Source organism: Prionailurus bengalensis, chromosome A3, assembly GCF_016509475.1.
Source record: "Prionailurus bengalensis isolate Pbe53 chromosome A3, Fcat_Pben_1.1_paternal_pri, whole genome shotgun sequence".
Classification (NCBI taxonomy): domain Eukaryota; kingdom Metazoa; phylum Chordata; class Mammalia; order Carnivora; family Felidae; genus Prionailurus; species Prionailurus bengalensis.
This window is the reverse complement of record NC_057354.1, coordinates 50,024,160-50,044,378: the sequence shown is the minus strand read 5'-3', so window position 1 is coordinate 50,044,378 and position 20,219 is coordinate 50,024,160. Positions and strand designations below refer to the sequence as shown.

Sequence of the window (20,219 nt, the reverse complement as noted above, 5' to 3'; positions counted from 1 at the left end):
TTCAAGCAGGTATTTAAGACTGTCTATAGCTAGTTCCCTGCCTTGGAAACAGAGACAAAAGATGTCCTTGTGTGTGGAATGAAATGTTGTGGGAATTAGAAGAAATTGGGTGTGGAAAACACACAGACAGACATTTTGGTCTACTTAAACTTCTTGAGTGTCTCAACCAATAAATGTTGGTTAAGTCAGTGTCTTGGAAGCTCCGCCAGCCCTTGTTGAGACTCTTCAAGCCAAGGATAGAGACTGCTGGGGACCGCAGAAACACCACTGGCCAATCTGTGATGGTCAATAAAATATTTGCAAATTAACAAAGGCCTGGCATTTCAGGAAATGGGAGGCAAACAATAAATGCATTATTTGTGAGAGGTCAGTAATAGTAAACCTCAGTACAATTAAGACCACCAGCTAGAATGGTATTGTGGAATTGGGGCTCTTCCTTCACTGGGGTATGTAACAGATACAGTGACAATAATGTATTGGAACACATTGTTTTTAAAAAAAATCTATGAGACCGGAGTGATATGAAAAGGAAATAAAATGGGGGTGAGGAGAAAGAAAGGAAGCTCTTCTCTGCAGAATACCAAATAAATGTAGGAGTGGATGCTAGGACTATCAGACAAAGGCTGTAAGGGAACAGGATATTCACACAGTCTCAAAGTATCACCCACGGATTACCTTAATAGTTAAAAAAAAAAAGAAGGCACTTTACAGTGGAGAAATCTTCATGAAGTGATCCAACCTGGCATCACCAATAAGGGGACAAAATGATACTATGTGCTTTCTGATTCAATGCACTGAGAAAGACACAATATCACTTATAGAATATAACATAGTATACTATGAATGTCATGGTAATATAGTAAAGACACCTACCCAACTAATAGAGGCACAGATAACAGCTAAGGCAGTTTCCCAGACTTGCTGACCAGAACTCCCTTTAAGCACATTCCCAAAGCCCCAAATCCATGATTCCAACTGTATAACTTCTCAGCCAATTTTGTGTGTGTGTGCAAATGTGGGGATCTCTGCCCCAGGCAGCCTTTCTAACCCAGCAACCAAGGCGCTGTCCTAGTAGGAATGACATTAATGCACTGTGGAGTCCCCCAGTGTGTGTCAGAAGTGCTGGGCTTTCAGGTGTGTTCAAGCAGGACACTATCTCATGCTCAGCTTGGCTTGGAGTCTGCTACTTCTTTTTAAATTTTTTTTTAACATATATGTGTTATGTTAGTATCAGGTGTACAATATAGTGATTCAACAATTCTATACATTACTCAGTGCTCTTCATGATGTGTAGTCTTCATCCCCTTCACCTATTTCACTCATCCCCCCATCCAGTTCCCTTCTGGGCAAGCACCAGTTTGTTTTCTGTATTTAAGAGTTTTTCTGTATTGTTTTTTTGTTGTTTCTTAAGTCCACATATGAGTGAAATCATATGGTATTTGTCTTTCTCTGTATTTCACTTAGCACTAGACTTTCTAGATCCATCCATGTTGTAAAATGGCAAAATTTCATTATTTTTTGGCTAATATCCCATTGTGTATATATACACCACTTCTTTATCCATTCATCTATCAATGAACACTTGGGTTGCTTCCATAATTTGGCCATCATAAATAATGCTACAATAAACATAGGGCTGCATACACGTTTTCAAATTACTGTTTTAGTATATTCCTTGGGGAAAACCCAGTAGATCATATGGTGGTTCTAATTTTAACTTTTTGAGGAACCTCCATACTGTCTTCTACAGTGGCTGCACCAGTTTGCATTCCCACCAACAGTACATGAAGGTTCCTTTTTCTCCACATCCTCGCCAATACTCGTTGTTTCTTGTGTTGTTGATTTCAGCCATTCTGACAGGTGTGAGGTGATATCTTATTGTAGTTTTTATTTGTATTTCCCTGATGATGAGTGATGTTGAGCATCTTTTCATGTGTCTGTTGGCCATCTGGATGTCTTATTTGGAGAAATGTCTGTTCATGTCTTCTGCCCATTTTTTAATTGGATTATTTGTTTTTGGGTGTTGCTACTAACCCTTTATCAGATATGTCATTTGCAAATAGCTTCTCCTACTCACTAGGTTGTCTTTTAGTTTTGATTGTTTCCTTCCTTGTGCAGAAGCTTTTTATTTTAATGTAGGCCCAAAAGTTTCTTATTGCTTTTGTTTCTCTTGTCTCAGAACATATTTAGAAAAAAATGTTGCTACAGCTGATGACCTTACTGCCTGTGCTCTCTTCTAGGACTTTTATGGTGTGAGGTCTCACATTTAGGGCTTTAATTCATTTTGAATTTACTTTGGTGTCTGGTGTAAGAGAGTGGCCCAGTTTCATTCTTTTGCATGTAGCTGTCCAGTTTTAAGGTCTGTTACTTAAGTGATTATGAGATGGGCTCTAAAGCCAGCAAGAGTCAGCTTGGGATGTTCCCCTTACTCTGGGGCCCTCCTCCTGGAAGGGAGGGTGACAGACAGACAGGGGTTGGTGAGGGACAGAGTGGTGAACACGTTAAAGAGAGGAAGTTGGTCACACTCCAGGCAGGGCCATTGCCCTGCCATCCTCCAAGCCAGAAACATTACCCCACTTTGAGGGGGTTGAATCAGACAAGCCTTTACAGTTTTTGTAATTGAGTACTGGATGGACTTTCTGGTGTACTGGAATGAGCTGGGGCACCATGGTTTCAGCCATGGGGCCAGGCAAACCATCAGCCTGGAGAGCTCAGAGGGCCAGGCGTGAGGAGAGCAAGTCTCAAGTACACACCTGCACCCACCAACTCCTGCTTATTCAGGGTCAGACCCCCATGAGGAAATCAGCACTTAGAGGATCAGGGTCCTCAGTATCACTCCTGTCACTTATCAAAGACCTCCTGACATTGCATGCAGTAGAAGGTTCCAGTCCATAGGCAGGCCTGGTTGTTGCATTACCTATCTCCAGGGAATATGTTAAGCTCACAGTGAGAAAGTCTGTCTCTGCACAGCCTCAATTAATGTAAAATGAGGGATAACTGTGAAAGTCACCCTGAAAAACAAGAGGTCCTGTCAATGCATGTGCTGCCCTTGGAGTGGGGTAGGCTGAGGAGGAGCCAGACTCAAGGCGGGGCCGAGCTAGGCCAGCTCCCCTCAGGCTGCAAGAGGAGGGGGCCTGATCCCCTGCACCTACTCCACCACTGGGTGAACTTCCTAAAGTCTCCAGCACTCCTAACACCTGCTGTGCACAACTCAGGCCACTGGCTGGTGTGCTCCAAACCCAACAGAAAACACAAAGGTGGTGGGTGGGGAATGGAAAAGGGGGCTGGAAGGAGACTGGGAGCCAACCAGAGAGGAATTTCAGGATGCTTTCTGTGGGATAAACTGTATAAAAATCCCATAAGAGGGTAGGGTAGAGGGCTCCATTATTCTTTAGGGCTCCTTGAGTCAGATCTCCACATCGTCATGTGGGGGCACACCTCTTAGAGGACTGTCTCACTTGGGTAACAGTTATGGCAGGCCCCTCAGGTGGTGCTTCCTAGAAGGTACACAAGAATCATCTGGGGGGTCATGTCAGAAGGCAGGTTCTGATACAGCAGGTCTGGGGTGTGGCTGCAGTCTACATTTCTTTTTTTTTTTTTTAATTTTTTTTCAACGTTTTTTATTTATTTTTGGGACAGAGAGAGACAGAGCATGAACGGGGGAGGGGCAGAGAGAGAGGGAGACACAGAATCGGAAACAGGCTCCAGGCTCTGAGCCATCAGCCCAGAGCCCGACGCGGGGCTCGAACTCACGGACCGCGAGATCGTGACCTGGCTGAAGTCAGAGGCTTGACTGCGCCACCCAGGCGCCCCTACAGTCTACGTTTCAAACAGGCCCCCAGGTTCTGGGAACGCACCCTAAGAGGCAAGGCCTTAAGGCATAATAAGCACTGCTCAGAGTTTTTAATGATGGAAATTACTGGAAAGGGGGTTTTGAAGAAACAATTTCCCACTCCTTGCTGCTGTCCTGAGCAGGGAGGGAAGAAGGGCAGTTCCTCAAGGCAGCCAGGCTGGATGTAAGTGTCCCTCCAGTACATCCAACTATCTCTTCTGACTTGGAGTTTCCAGGCTGTGCTGTGACTCTGAGTGAGCATACCTATGGGCTGTTAGGGACAACTAGTACCTTTTGGGGGACCAGGTATGCCACACCATAAATACATCAAATTATTTGTTTCTTAACTGGCATCTCCTAAGACTTGCTATATGGCAATTTGCTGCCGTCTTCTTACCCCTGGATGAATGATTTAGCTGAGTTTCTTGACGTGCAGAGCTGAGGATGAGGTCCTAGACTTGTGGTCCGAACTCCTGCTGGCATCTCTTCTCTTCTCCAGGCCATGAGACTGTCTCACTACCCCTCTGCTCTTGTTCCTCCTTCCCAAACCCAGAGTCACCTGGTTCCTATGGGCTTGGGGACCCCTTACTCACTGTTACCAGCAACCTCAGGTCTACACCCACTAACATCACTGCTGGTGTTCTTCAGGGCCATATTGGGGCCCTGGCTTCAGTCTTGCTCCCACTGACCTTGATCTCATCTCATTGGCCTCTGTAGTTTCTACATCAACAAGTGCACTGGCAGGTTGGTACTTTGAAAATCTGGTAGTATTCTTTTATTATTATTATTAGTAGTAGTAGTAGTAAGTTTATTTAAGTAATCTCTATACCCAACATAGAGCTCAAACTCATGACCCTGAGATCAAGAGTCGCATGCTCTTCAGACTGAGCCAGCCAAGTGTCCTGGTAGTATTAAATAAACTCTGAACCAGAACTGAACCTGCTCTGAACCAGCTATTCTAGTCCAAAAGAGATACCCAACAGAAATGAATGCTTATGCTGACCAAAAGACATGCACAAAAATGTTCAAAACAGCCCTATTCAAAACAGTCCAGACTGGAAACCATGCAAATATCCATTAACTCTGGGGTACTTTGTGGCATATTCCCACAGCTGAACAGTCTGCAGCCCAGCCCTTGAGAATGATCAGCCATACCCAGTAATCGGCATTAGAGCTCATCCTGTATGATTCTGTTTACATGATATTCTAGGACAGGCAGACCTCTAGAACATCAGCCCTAAGAATGGTAGTTGAATTTTAGGGGTGGATACAACTGGGGACGATATGAGTCTGTGGGATCTGACAAAGCTATTGCAGTATGGTGTGAACAAGTGTAAAAGTTCATTGTGTGCTCACTAGAAGCCAGCCCCATGTGGGGAATATCTGTGGGTGTGGTGAACACCACAGACTTGGGGGCAGGGCCCGGGGGGGTTTACACTGTGCTGCCCATGACCTTCCATCATCTTCTTCCCAAGCTTTTCCTGTTTCCTTGTCCTCCCTGCGCAGCCAGTAGGGCTCCAGATCCTTTTTTAGGCCAGGAGCTTCCTGCCTGCTTCCAGATCAGGCAGCAATGCCACACAGGTCTGGTGGGCACATTCTCCCCTAAGCTCCCAAGGACTGTCTCAGGAACTGGTCCTCCAAGAGCAAGTCTGAGGCCTCCAGCTGTGTTGTTCCTTGTGGTTCTAGACTCCTTTTACCCATCCTCAGCTGCTCTTTTGGGTTCTCTTGCTAGGATTCCTGCTGTAGTTTCCTAATGGGCTTTCCTGCCTCCCAAATGCTCCCCAGAACAGTCCTACACAGGCTGCAGAATTGGACCCTTCCTCAGGGGAGGGCTGAGCCCAGAACTGCTCCTATAAACCCCAACCCCAACTGGGCAACCTTCCTAGGCCAGTGTCAGCAAGTCCCTGGCAGGTCTTCTGGCGAGCATGGGGCTAGCCCAAAGTAGGACCTGATAGGCAGGCAAGGTGATAGGAGGCACCAGACTACAGGGGGTCAGCTTTCTGACATGTCTGATTCCAAAGGGGCCAGACAGAAGCAGGAGTGTCAGAACTGAGGTGAGGGTGGGGAGGATCCCCAGAATTGTGGAGCTTGGGGCTGACTTTGTTGTTGAGAGGGTCTGTGAAGGACACACAGCCAGGCTTTACAGGCCTTCCCATTCTGGTTCTCGCTCTGCTGCCCCTTTCAGCCTTTCCCTCAGTGGACGGCATCCTAGCCCCTCACCCTCAGGGTCCCTGACTGGAGGAGTGGGATACTGCCCCTCTATCCCATGGGCACCAGGCCCTCAGTGAGTCTCCTGCCTGGCTTAGGGCTGCCTCTGAGCTGACTGCCTCTGCTTACCTAGAGCAGGATTAGCAAACAGCAGTCCTCAGCCATTGTATGGCCCTCAAGCTAAGATTACCTTTTACATTTTTAAGTGATCAAACAAATCAAAAGAATAATAATGCATGATGCATGAAAACTATATGCAATTCAAATTTCAGCATCCATAAATCAAGTTTGATTGGAATGCAACTGTAGTCATTCATTTACATTTTGTCTAAGTGCTGCTTTCACACTTCCACAGCAGAGCTGAGCAAATGGGACAGAGACCATATGTTCTGCAGAGACTGAAGTATTCACTATCTGCCTCTAACCAAGAGTGTGCTGCCCCTGACCTGGAGTGTGTCCCTAGCGTTGCCTTATACTTGTGGATCCCAGTGGATCTATGTTCAGTGTGGCAGCCAAAGTGGACTGGTGGGGGTGGGGGCGGGGGGCAGGAGATGTGGCTGGCCTAGGTAGGATTCTTGAAGCCTCTTTAAAATTCATTACATCACATCAAGGAAATGCATGTTAAAACCACAGTGAGGTAGGACACTGGGTGGCTCAGTAAGTTAAGCATCTGACTTCACCGCAGGTCATGATCTCATTGTTCCTGAGTTCAAACCCTGCATCTGGCTCTCTGCTGTCAATGCAGAGCCTGCTTCGGATCCTCTGTCTCCCTCTCTCTCTGCCCCCCCACCCTCCTGCTCACTCTCTCAAAAATAAATAATAGTATTTAAAAAAACAAACAAAAAAACCCCACAGAGGGTACCAGAACTCACCAGCTAGAATGGCTAATATTAAAAAGACTGACAGACAGTACCAAGTGTGGATGAGGATGTGGAACACTGCTAGTGGGAGTGTAAATGGTAATTCACATTGGAAAACAATTTGGCAGGTTCTTATACTTAAACATACACTTACCATATGAATCAACCATTCCACTTTTAGTTCATATCTTGAAGATATTGTAGGTTTGGTTTCAGACCACAATAAGTGAATACTGTAATAAAGCAAGTCAAATGAATTGTTTGGTTTCCCAATGCATATAAAAGTTATGCTTAGACTGTACTGTAGTCTATTAAGTGTGCAATAGCATGATGTCTAAGAAAATGCATGTACCTCAATTAAAAATGCTAACCATCATCTGAGCTGTCAGTGAGTCAATTGATCACTGATCACAGATCAGAACAAATTTAACAATTTTTTTTGAATTATTGTGAGAATTACCAAAATGTGACATAGAGATACAACGTGAACAAATGCTATTGGAAAAATGGTACCAGTGGACTTGCTCAGTGCAGGGTTGTCACACACCTTCAGTTTGTTAAACACACACGCACAATGCATTGTCTGTGAGGTACAATAAAGCAAAGCACAATAAAATGAGGTATGCTTGTATTCATCCAAGAGAAGTAAAAACATATTCCACAAAATAATTTGTGCAAGACTGTTCACAGAAGCCTTATTAAACCCCATATTGGAAACAGCCCAGGTGGCAATCAACAGGAAAAGGAGGATACAAAGTGTTGTATATCGAAATAATGGACTACTACTCAACAACAAAAAGAAATAAACTACTGATCTGCATGTTGATATGGGTGAATCTCACAAACATGTTGAGCTGAAAGCCAGACCCAAAAGAGCACATACTGTATGATTCCATTTAGATGAAGTTCCAGAACTGGCAAAAGTTATGTGTTGTGATGGAAATCCGAACAGTGGTTGCCAGGTGCCAAGGGTGGGGGGATTGTCTAGGGACTTTCTGTGGTGAAAGAATAAGCGTATGGGCCACATGGCTGTTTTTGCCAAAATTGTTTGAACTGTATACTTAAGATCTGTACATTCTACTATATATACCTCAACAAAATTATTCTTTAAAAAATTCACTAGGTCAGAAGTAAAAGCTTAGAAGATCTTAAATACCAAACACAGCTTCCATCATGCAGGCAGCCTTTTGCAAGTCTAGACCTCAAGGAGGCGGCACCAAATTCCTTCTGAAATTCACTTTGTGTAAAGGAATTCCAGCTGAAGCTTTGAGTCAACTGTGAAGACTCCATCTAAGAGGGAAGTGAAGAAGTCTTGCAGAAAGCCTATTTGCTTTGCTGACAGTTTAACCTTGCTGTTTGGCTTGGGTGGAGTCCTGGCCAGGCACTCCCATTGAGTAAACAAGAGGATTGTTGGCTCCACAAGGAAATTTGGAGGATGGGAAGGGAAGGTCAGTATCCCTATTCTCAGGGTGTTTCAGTTCTCCTGCTTTCTTTCAGGTAGCCTTTTATTACTCAGTAGGCAGTTAAGAGACCCTCCCCAGAAACTCAGAACTTGCAGGACCCAGGGGTTCACCAGATATCTGGGAGCAGACCTGACCCCTCCCCAGGAAGGGGATTTTCTCTTAGCCCAAAGGTCTAAGGGGCCACCATGACAATACAGGAAAAAGTCTAAGGGTTGCCTTTCCATTTTGTTGAGGATTCTGTTTGCTATGCAACAGCTTTTTAGTTTGATATAGCCCCGCTTGTTTATTTTGCTTTTGTTGCCTTTGCCTCTGGAATCAGATCCAAAAATCATCACCAAGGCCCATGCCAAGGAGCTGACCACCTAGTTTTCTGGTCTCAGGTCTTCTGTTCTTTAATACACTTTGGGTTAATTTTTGTGTATGGTGTGAGATAATGGTCCAGTTTCTTTCTTCTGCACGTGGCTGTCCAATTTTCTCAGCACCACTTATTGAAGAGACTGTCCTTTCTCCACTGTATATTTTTGTTTCTTTTGTCATAGATCAATTGACCATACAATTGTGGGTTTATTTCTGGGTTCTCTATTCTGCTCCATTGATCTATGTGTCTGTTTTTATGCCAATACCAAACTGTTTTGATCACTACTGCTTTGTAATACAGTTTGAAATAAGGGCTTTGTTCTCCAGCTTTGTTTTTCTTTCCCAAGATTGCTTTGGTCGTTTGGGTTCTTGTGTGTTTCTGTACAAATTTTAGGAGTGTTTGTTCTATTTACTTTTTTCTTTTAAAATTTCTTTTGTTTATTCAGTTTTTTGAGAGACAGAGACAGAGTGTGAGTGGGGGAGGGGCAGAGAGAGAAAGAGACACACAATCTGAAGCAGGCTCCAGGCTCTGAGCTGTCAGCACAGAGCCCAACATGGGGCTCGAACCTGCTAACTGTGAGATCATACCCTGAGCTGAAATCAGACGTTAACCAACTGAGCCACCCAGGCGCCCGTGTTTTTTCTATTTCTGTGAGGAATTTTGATAGGCCTTGCATTGAATCTGTACATTGATTTGGGTAGTATGGAGATTTTAACAGTATTGATTCTTCTAACCCATAAATATGGAATATCTTCCCATTTGTGTTTTCATTTTCTCCCTTCAATGTCTTATAACTTACAGTGTACTGGTCTTTCAAAACCTTCTGCACAGCAAAGGAAATCATCAACAAAACAAAAAGGCAACCTACTAAATGGGAGAAATTATTTGCAAATCATATCTGATAAGGTGTTAATATCCAAAATATATAAAGAAACCATACAACCCCATAGCAAAAAAGACAAATAATCCAATTAAAAAATGATAGAGGATCTGAATCAACATTTTCCCAAAGACATACAGATGGCCAACAGACACATGAAGATCCTCACCAGTCACCATCAGAAAAATGCAAATCAAAACCACAATGAGACATCACCTCAAATCTGTCAGGATGACAGATTGATATTGTCTTATTATCAAAAAGACAAGAAATAATGAGTGTAGGAGAGAGCATGGAGAAAAGGGAACCATTTTGCACTGTTGGTGGGAATGTAAACTGGTACAGCTACTGTGGAAAACAGTATGGAGGCTCCTCAAAAAGTTAAAAACAGAACTACCAGATGATCCAGCAATTCCACTTCTGGGTATTTATCTGAAGAAAACAGGGACATTAACTCAAAAAGATATATATACCCCATGTTCCTGGCAGCATTATTTACAATAGGCAAGATCTGGCAACAACCTGTGTCCATCAGTGGATGAATGGATAAAGAAGATGTGGTGTGTACATCTGTCTGTGCATATTATCTATAATGGAATATTATTCATCCATAAAAAAATGGACTCTTGCCATTGTGACAACATGGATGGACTTTGAGGGTATTATCCTAAGTCGGACAAAGACAAGTCCCATATGATCTGACTTATAGGTAGAATCTAAAAAACAGAACCAAAAAAGCCTGGGCTCATAGATACAGAGAACAGATAGGTGGTTGCCAGAGGCAGGGGGTAGGGGGTGGGCAAAATGGGCAAGGATGGTCAAGAAATTATAAAATAAGTCATGGGAATGTGATGTATAGCACACTGTCTACAGTTAATAATACGGCATTGTCCTCATTGCAAAAAAAAATTTTTTTTTACCTATGTATGATGACAGATCATAACTAGACTTACCATGGTGATCATTTTGCAATGTTTACAAATTTTGCTTGCCATACTATGGTGCTGCCTATTCTGGACATTTTACGTAAGCAGAATCATGCAATATGTGATCTCTGTATCTAGCTTCTTTCACTTATTAGCCTAATGTTTTCCATGTTCATTCATGTCGCAACATGTGTCCGTACCTCATTTTTACTGCCAAATAATATTCCAATGTATAGAGAGTCCTAGAAATCTCTTCATCCCCGGAAAGCTGAAAACCTTGGTTTACATTCCCACTTCTCCTTGTTGCTTTAGGATGAGCACTGTAGGCCTCTGAGTGTTGGCATTTTTACTTGCAAAACCATCTGATCCCTAGCAGACCTCCAGATGGATCTGGGGAACCACACAGCTGTTTTGAGCACCTAACACCTTGGAAGCTGTTTGGAGCCATCCCACTGCTGTGTTCCATGCCTTAAAATGAGGCTCTGGAGCTCTGCTGACCTTTAGAGGCTTCTCAAGACAAGATGCCATATAGGGGGATGTCTGCTCTGTGCTATGTAAATCCTGAGGCAGACACAAAGATTTACAGAGCTGCACTTAAGCTCTTAAGCGGAAACCTTTATCCACCAATCAATAACACAGAAAAGTGGGAATCAGGCTGTCAAAATGATAACGAGGCAGTTAGGCCTGGAGCTAGTTTTAATTTTGACTGTTTAACTACTTTTCTAAATATCACAAAACACATTATTACAGTGATAACGGATTCCTTAGTGGAGAGAGCTGCTTTTGATAAATAGCTTCATGCAAGGCCGAATGTAAGGAGGAAAAATTAATCTTCTACCACCTCTAACTTTGGAGGCAATGTGGCACACTAATTTGGGGTTTGGAAGCCTCTGGATCTGGGTCTGGGTGGGGACCTTCACTCTTTACTTGCTGACCTTGAGTCCTTAGGGCCCCTTGACCAGTCGGTGCTCCGTGCGCTGCCATGAAAGTGCAATCACTTGCTATTCCAAAAAGCAGTTGGCTCCATGCCTGACCTAAACACTCCACAACACAGGCCATTGTTATTTCAACTCAAAACTGAGGGACATTATGTGTAAGTATGCTTACCTGCTCATAACTTTCAAGATAATTTTCAAGGCGCATTCAAGGATCTTGAGAGTAAAGAGGCCTTGGAAGTGCCTGATATGACCTCTTATCTGGACAGGGATCCCTTCTTGAGTACCCTTGAGTGCTGGCAAGGGTGGGGATGTATATGACAGAGAGCCTATCTTCTTTTAGGACATCTTTCCTTGTTAGAAACCTGAAAATGGTCTGTAACTTGTGCCCATGTGTCTAAGCTCTGGCCTCTGTAGCAACAGAGGCAAGTCCAGGATCTCACAATCCTTACAATATTGAAGATGCTGTCAGATTCCCATCGGCCATAAAGCCTCTTCCAGTACTGTGATTTTGTGATTCGTAATAGGAAACACAGATTTGGCCTTCATCCCTGCTCTTGGCCCCACAGCTCCTAAACCCTAGGGGGACTTCCTAAGTCATAAAAGCAATGGGAGCATCTTTTGTTATAATGTTTGGTCTTTGGTCCCAGGTCCCATAAGCTCATTCAACCACCCCTGAGTCTATGTTAATGAGGTGATTTCTGGAAAGCCCCTAGGTGACCACGGGAAGGGGGACAGTTGCCAAGGAGAAACAGCCATGCAATCAAAAGGATGGATCTTTCAGCCTCCCCCACCCTGACCTCTGGAGGAGAGAGAGCCTGGAGGTTGACCTAATTACTAATGGTCAATTATTTAATCAATCCTACATAATAAAACCTCCATAAAAAATCCCAAGTAGGGGTTTAGAGATCCTGAGATCAAGAGTTGCTTGCTTTAATTAAACTTCTGGTTTAATTAACATGTGGAGGTGCTAGGAGGGTGGTATGCCCAGAGAGGACACGGAAGCTCTGGACCCTTCCCCTATGTCCTGCCCCACATGTCTCTTCCATCTATTCTCTGCAATAAATCAACAAGAGTAAGTCAACTGTTTTTCCTGAATTCTGTGAGCCTCTTTGGCAAATTATCAAATCTGAGGAGAGGGTCATGAAAACCACTGACTTAGAGCCAGTTATTCAGAAGCACAGGTGACAACCTGGATTTGTGACTGGTACCTGAAGCAGGGGTGGGGGTAGTCTTATAAGACTGAGCCCTTCACCTGTGTGGTCTGCACTAACTCCAGGTAGATAGTGTCAGAACTGAGTTGTAGGCCACCTAGTTGGTGTGGGAGTATTGCTGACACATCTAGCATCAGAGAAAAGTACCAAGAGTAGAAGGCTGAGTGGAGAGCAGAGAAGAGTTTTCCTCCACAATGATGAACTGCTCCAGGGACTTCAATCATTCCTCACACTTCATGCTCTCCAAACAAGTCATTAAAACAACCTTACCAGAAACCGCACACACAGTGTGGCTTTCCTGGGAGACTCTTCCTGACACTGCTATGATTCTGCACACTTCTGGGATTGCTCATTACCTTATTGCCAGCCTTGATTTTATCCCAAAATGGTATTACCCTAGTTTGAACATCACATTTGCCTTTCAGGGACTCTGAAATGGTTCTAAAAATAAAATCCACCTTGAAATAATGATTTACTGTGCCTGAGGGTATTCATAAGTATATATTGGGAGTTCTTAAAGTAATAAAATGAAAACCATAAAAAACAACAACACTGTTGGTTAACTTTGAAAACTATCCCAGTGGGGTAGCCTTTCTAATTATGACACAAAACCTGGAAGTCATCATAAGTCTATATAAAAATATAAATCAGTTAAACTTAAATACATAAAAACAGTAAAACTGTGCATTGAAAAAAACACCATAAATTCAAAAAGTAATAAAATGGGAACAAACTTGCCACACATTCTGTCACAATGACTAATTTCCCTAATGTATAAACATTCTTCTAGTAAGAGAATTACCACAATCTCTCAGAAAAATTGGCACAGGACATGGACAGATGTTTCACAGAAAAAGAAATGCTCTTAGACATACATATGACATGAATTAGGCCAGTGCACAGGAAAATTACCACCTGACGACATGGTCACAATTTAAAACATTCCTGCCTTTGGATCTGGCAATGTCAGCATGGCTCACGTATGGATGTGGTACTGGAAACAACCTGATGCCGGGGGTCCTGTCATCCAGACATATGGATGACACCAGCCACTGGAGGACTGAGGCAGCTCAGTGTGCATCAACAGTGTAGCTGTTCTGAGTGAGAACAGGAAAGTACAGGACATGTGGGCAGGAGGTGGTGTGTGGGACGTGCTAGAAAGATCTGAGCACATAGATGCACACGGCTTATGTGAAGTGGGGCACACCAGAGGGAACAAAATTCTTACTGTATCTGTAGTTTGACTTTTACATGTTAGGAGGTGCATATGTAGTTACTTCTTTTTTAAAAAACAAAGCCTACTTTATAATCACAAAAGACACAGCAAAATGACTTGTGTACTTTGCTGGAACTAAAAATATTCCATGACTTATTTGGTGATCTTTTGGGAAACTTCCAGTTGTTGCCACTTTTTCAGATGTGAGATCACTAACCTATAAATGGACCAAATCAATTTTCACCTTTACCTTCATACACATTTGATCATGGCCTCTGGAAGTTCCTTAAATATTTAACTTGTTAGATATTATAGAAGGAAAAGGCTGGGGAAACCCTGCCAAGGCAGGGATGGTGAGGTGCTGGTAGTTGGATTTTCTTGCCCTTTTCAAATGAAGGTTTCCTAGCTGTAGCCCAAATGTGGCTTTTTATTTAGGTAAAACACCTTCCCTTCTTTGTCTTTTTCTGCTTATGTCATATGCACACCTCCAGACCTCTGCCCCAGGGTTTAAATTCTGGGGAAACCACTGGGCAGAGGGTGATTAACCTTATCTTGTCAGTGGATTTTGTACTGGGTCTTCCACCAGCCTTCTGAAGTTGGGCCAGTGACGATCAGACCACAGAATCAGGACGTTCAGAAAAGGGGGTAACTGCTCCCCCATCTCCGTGGGCACAGCACTTCAAGATCAAAGGTTTTACACTTCGATCCCTCCCTGCCTCCACCCCTGGGGACGAAGGGCTCTTGGAGGTAAGGAGTAAAACTAACCTCCTGTAGCTCTCTGCAGAGCCCTTTCCCCAACACAGGCCTCCACTCATGGGCTCATTCAGCAGTCACATCGGTCCTGGTCCTGCAGTGGCCCTAAGTAGTTGAGGGGCCAGACCCTATGCTCACACCCAGTCTTTGTCTGGCATGCGACCCCTTTCCAGCTGTCCCAGATTAAAGCCAGATCCTCAGAGAACACACTGCAAGCTGGGGCACAGCATTTGCTTGAGAACTCCACACTGCACGTGGCTGCGGGTCACAGTCCCAGGGAAGAGGGGAGCTCTGCTGGGAAGGCAAGGGGCTCGCCTATAACCACGGGCATGTATGATGGCCTGAGGATGGCCTCCCTATGCCCTTCTGCTGTTTTCTCCTTATGAGGCACACTGACAAGAGTTAATGTGCCACCTGTCACCCGGCATGGACAGTTCTTTGTTTCAACTATAGTAAACAGGGATCTCAGGGGCTTTTCCACCAGGGGATGAACATTGCTGATGCTCACCTAGAAGAGTGACTGGAGAAGAAACCCTTGTAAACCCTTTATTTTGAGTGGAACACATGAGGTTCAGCTTATTCCATATACCATACATTCACTGCAGAACGACTGTGGCCCCAGGGCCTATGTCTCACAGACTTCACATCCTGATGCAAGAGGGCCCAGAGCCAGTGTCCTACAGAGGCCCCAGACAATGGGCATAGCCCTGTACCCCAGAAGAGCCTCAAGAAGGCAGTTCTGGGGACTGAAGTCCACCTGACCCACAGGGGGATGGTGTGTGTCTTCAACACTGCTCAGCTGCAAATGGCTCATGGTAGCAATACATTCACTGGGGCTCAGAACACAGCTGCTACACAAACACCCAGCACCACACAACAGAGATGTCACTCACACAGCACAGCCATAAATATTGTAAGCAGGTCATGCTCACATTCAGACCTCCTCTGAAGAGCTGGGACACACAGAGGTATTTCCCCCAGCCCTCTTCTACTCACAAGGCCAACTTCATCAGCTTGCCTCAAGCCATCCAAGAACCTGAGAAAACAGACCTCTGGATGACCTCGCATGTCCATAACCAAAGAGGAGGCCAATGCATTCAGGTCCGCCCAATTCACTGTCCCAGAGGACATGGTGGTTGCCACTTGGCCCACCCTGAAAGCAGCCAGAACAGCCTGTAAAACCTCCCGACCAAGTCTCTTGGGAGAAGGTGGAGGTCCACCCTGGGGATGAGAGGAGGGACCAGACGGGGGCAGGGAAACAAAACAAGACCCCTGTCACAGAAACACGTTACAGTCACCCCAACCCTGCATACAGGGGAGGGATGGGGGATGGTGTGCCTGTGTCATACTAAACTTGACATGTGCCCTTTGCCCTGTCTGGTTTACTGCCCACCTGGGGCTGAGGCAGGAGGAGACACTAGGCCTGGTCACGTTCTAGCTCTCTGCCTGTCCAGGGGCAGGTCTGCAAGGCCAAAGGGAAAGGGGTGGCAGCCCGAGCAGTGGCTTCCTCCCAACACATCAAGGCGTTCCACACAGGTCTGTTCTCATGGAGATGGAGCCGCTCTGTAAGGATGGCTGGGGCAGCTTGGCCACTATGAGGCTGGATTCTTCTGTCTTCTCAGGGAGTCGATGTAATGAAAAATGGCCCCCAGAGCCCAGCTGGTCTCAACATTGTTGATTTTCCGAGTCAGCTTGAAAACACAAAGGAAGGCACAGAGTGGGCATGGTTGGGAGGCTGGAAGCAGTACCCCCAGCCCTTGGGGTCATAAAGGGCACAGGAGCACCCAGAGACAGTCTTTACCTTCAGCACTTTGTTCTCTGGGAAGCCAAACTCTTGGAGCAGCAGGCTGATGTAGGTGAGGTCCATGCACAGAAAGGGGTTGCCTAGAGGATGGGTCTCCGCTGTCCTGCACACTGGGGGTGAGAGAGCCCTTTCCCAATCAGATTCCAAGTGGTTCATTCCTGGGTGGGATGGGGGGGCTCTATGCAGACTAGACTCCACCCACCCCAGGTGCCCACCCTTCACAGGGCTCTATGTTGGCCCCAGGTTCTCAGTGATTTAGAAAAGACTGTAGCCCAGAGTGGGAAGGTGATCTGCCAAGAGCACACCAAAGGGTAGGGTCTCAAAGCTAACCAGCCTCCCCTGGGCCTGGCCTCCAAGACCAAGAGGGACTTGTGTGTCTTGTCTTGGTGTCATGGGCCTAAGGCCAAAGTCTCACACTGCATAGCTCTGCACCCATGACTTCTAGATACCTCTCTCAGGGGTGGATCTGGGCTTTCTGGAGAATGAAAACACCAACAAATCTGGCTCAGAACATTCTACTCTTATTCTCAAGGAGGATGAACAAACCTACCAATAGCCTTCCCAGAATTCTGCTCAGAACCTTTTCCTGTTGAAGAGTCATGACAAACCCCTAAGTGACAAGAAAACTTGAAGAAAAAAAAAAAAGCCACTTTGAAGGGGAAGGGGAGAAAGGACTTTCTATAGAGAAACATATGAAGTTTAACTCTTTTGATCTGCAATTAACAACAACCAAAGAGCAGAATATTTACAGACAGCCTTCATTTCACACCCCAGCCAGCCAGATTGAGTGTGATGGACAAAGGAGGAGAGGAAGGGGGACTGCTGGGTCAGCTACCTGCAAACTCAAGGGGAATAGCTCTTCACTCCCTACATGTTGGGCTCTGCTGTGCAGGGGTTGTTGGTGTGACAATTGTGAATTTGCTGGGACAATATCAGGGGAAATCCCTGAACTGCAGTGAAGAGGTGTCAGAAACAGTGAAATCAAGGGAGTCCATTTCTAACAACCTTAGAACTAGAAATATGCCGTATCACAGCCAGGGACACTGAGGCTCCCCTCTCCCCCTGCCGTGGCCACACAGGATGTGGCTGACCTGTGGTCTGGGCCCAGCACAGTGACCCCAAGCACCCTCTCCCACCTCTGAACACTCATCTGCCTGGCTGAATCAGGAACTAAATCCAGAAGTTCTCAGTACTGCCTCACAAGCACCAAGGTACATCTGCCACACAGAGGGACTGGGTCCTTGTCTCCCACTCTGGCTCTTCTCACCCGGGCAGTGCAGCCATCACTTACCATACTTGGCTGCAATATCAAAGTCTCCCACGACGAGGCTGCCTCCCTTCTCCACATCTGTGGGATAAGACCAAACACCTGGTCTGTACCAGCATTCCTGAAGCAGTGATGCCACCAATGCCCTGAGGCTGGTGCCCATGAGAGGATGATGTAAGGCGGCGTATCCAGGCTGACTGCAAGTGGGGCAGTGGCCCTCCCATGCACTGATCATTTGTCCAAAGTGACGTGGCTGGGGGTGGGTAGGTGTTCCATGCAGGACACCACATGGGGATGATTAGCACAATCATGGGACTTAGAGGGTCCCTCAGAGGAAAGGCACCAGGATCCTTGGACCCCAGAGACTGGGCAATCTCTTAATTTTAAGTTAAAAAAAAAAATAAAAGGGAAGAATTGGATACATTTTCTCAAGCTGTGGCCCAGAGTTCAGCAATGGTATTCTGGTATCAATTTTATGAATGTGGAAAAAAATTCTATAAAAAAAGTCAAATAGTGGTTTGCCAGGTCTTAGATCAAATGGTCAGAGAGACTTTACAGGGCTCTCCAGAAGGGAATGGCCCCAGCCTTCTGTGACATTCCTAGGGAGGGAGGCATGGCAGCTGTGTCTCCCAACTCTCAAGATTGGTGATTGTTTCTTCAACGCACCCCAAAACCTCTACTTTTCAAAGAAGGGCCTTGAGATATCCCACACACTTACGTTTCGTAGGGGGCAGCTGCTCAGTGAGCTGAATTTTCCTTGACTTTGGGCATTTGCTCAGTCAGCAAATGTCACATTGAAGATGGATACCATTTCTGAAAACAGACCTAAGCAGCTCTTTCAGAGCCATGTGTAACCACAAAAGGGAGTTGGAAGAGCTTTTCTGAACAGGCCAGCATCTCCCGAGGTCACTCTGGGAGGCTGTTGGTCCCCTAGGGAAAGGGCAACCTGCAGCCAGTGATAAGGTGATGCTGGGAGGTGTCTCTTCAAGCCAGCCTAGGAGAGTGGAGTCCCCCAGTGTGCTGCCAGGCCAAATTTGTGTGTGGTAGGCCCTGAGCATTGTGATGTCCACAGCCAGTGGCACAGTCAGGAGAGTGGGGATCAACTAATGCTGCTCCAGGTATAGGGAGCCTGCAGGGGCCCTCAGGCCTGGCAGGTCAAGTGGCCATAGGGCCAGCTACCAGGAGGTAGCTTGTTCTATGCCAGAGAGAGAGACCTGGGGCCTGAGCAAAGGGTGAATAGAGGTCATTTTCCACCTGGACTACCCACCCTTGGGTGGTAGTGTTCCACACTGGTCCCAGGCAGCAGGTGGCTCAGGGAGCCTGGAGACGCCACAGTGCCCATAAGCTCCTGAAGCTGGTCAGTGGGCTGACCCCTCCCCATGCCAGCCTAGGTGCCAGATGGGGAAAGATGGCCATGTCACCAAGGGCGCCCTCAGCTAGAGACCTGGGGGCCAGGCAGGAATGGCTGAGGGTCTGAGTTACACAGGTGCGTCAGTTCTGCCTTAGAGCAGAACAACTCAACAGCAAGTAACTGTTTTTGCACTGACATTGTATTACTAAGTGGCTCAAAAACCTGCTTTATTTTTGAAAAGGGGGCTTACTATTGCCTATACGGATGACAAGACACTTGCCCTCCTGTCTACTTCCAGCTGTGAGGGTCACTGATGACATGATTACTCTCTGCCGTGGGCCCTCTGCACACCTCAGCCCCACCCTTACCTATGAGGCCAACATTTGCTGCAAGGTCATAATAGTAGGAAAAAGCATAAAAATCCACATCCTTCACTTCTTCTGTTCTATGCACTTTGTTTCGAAGGATTTCCGACACTCTGCTGGCACACAGCTCATGGAGGTTCACTGCTGAGGCAAAGGAGAAGCACAAAGATAGCAGTTTGGGGGCTCAACACCTGGGCCACGCAGCCCCCAGGGCTCTGTCCAGTGATTTGAGGCCCTGACCTGGAGGGTGTGGCAGGGCAAAAAGCCTGCATAGCACCTACCCTGAGTCAGGGTGCTCATCAACACCACACATATCAACAGCAAACTTTCAGGAGCCACAGCACTGTGGGCCCAGGTCAAGGGAGAGAAACCCAAAGCATGAAGGTGGCCAGAGATGGTGTGGTCCTCAACCCTGAAGGACATTGGCCCTTGGCTCAGCACACACAGCTGTCCTAATGCAGCCCAATGGGTTCAAGTTCACACTGTTTACTCTCTGCTAGCCCTTACTGAGCTCTGAACATGCAGGCTATCCCATCAGCCACTGTGGAAGTGGGACCTGCACCCTCCTTATGTCACAGATGAGGAAACTGAGGCCTAACAGGCAGCCTGCCAAGCTCACACAGCTGGCAATTAACCCCTTGCTCGGAAGAAGGACAACAGAGAGCCCCAGAGGTTATCAAACGTGGATATCCCATAGCCCACCCCTGGACTCAGCTTCCCATCTCTCCCAACAGACCTGCCCATGGCCTGAAAGCAGCTCCAGCCAGTTCTCCCCTTGTCCTTGTCC

At 46.0% G+C, this 20,219-nt stretch overlaps 1 protein-coding gene across 7 annotated transcripts in view; it reads right to left on the bottom strand.

Annotated features, from left to right (window-relative positions):
- Nucleotides 1-15,177: 15,177 nt before the first annotated feature.
- Nucleotides 15,178-20,219, bottom strand: part of ENTPD6 (ectonucleoside triphosphate diphosphohydrolase 6) — a 39,554-nt gene continuing 34,512 nt past the window's right edge. For 5 of the 7 annotated variants that reach the window (XM_043604733.1, XM_043604730.1, XM_043604731.1 and 2 more), the window contains 4 exons: nt 19,436-19,576; nt 17,741-17,797; nt 16,447-16,559; nt 15,178-16,336 (listed from right to left, as the gene is read on the bottom strand). In XM_043604733.1, coding sequence (XP_043460668.1) covers nt 16,238-16,336; nt 16,447-16,559; nt 17,741-17,797; nt 19,436-19,576 — 410 coding nt within the window. In that variant the 3' untranslated portion in view covers nt 15,178-16,237. The remainder of the gene's footprint in view (nt 16,337-16,446; nt 16,560-17,740; nt 17,798-19,435; nt 19,577-20,219) is intronic. The other 2 variants (XM_043604735.1, XM_043604736.1) reach the window with 1 other exon arrangement.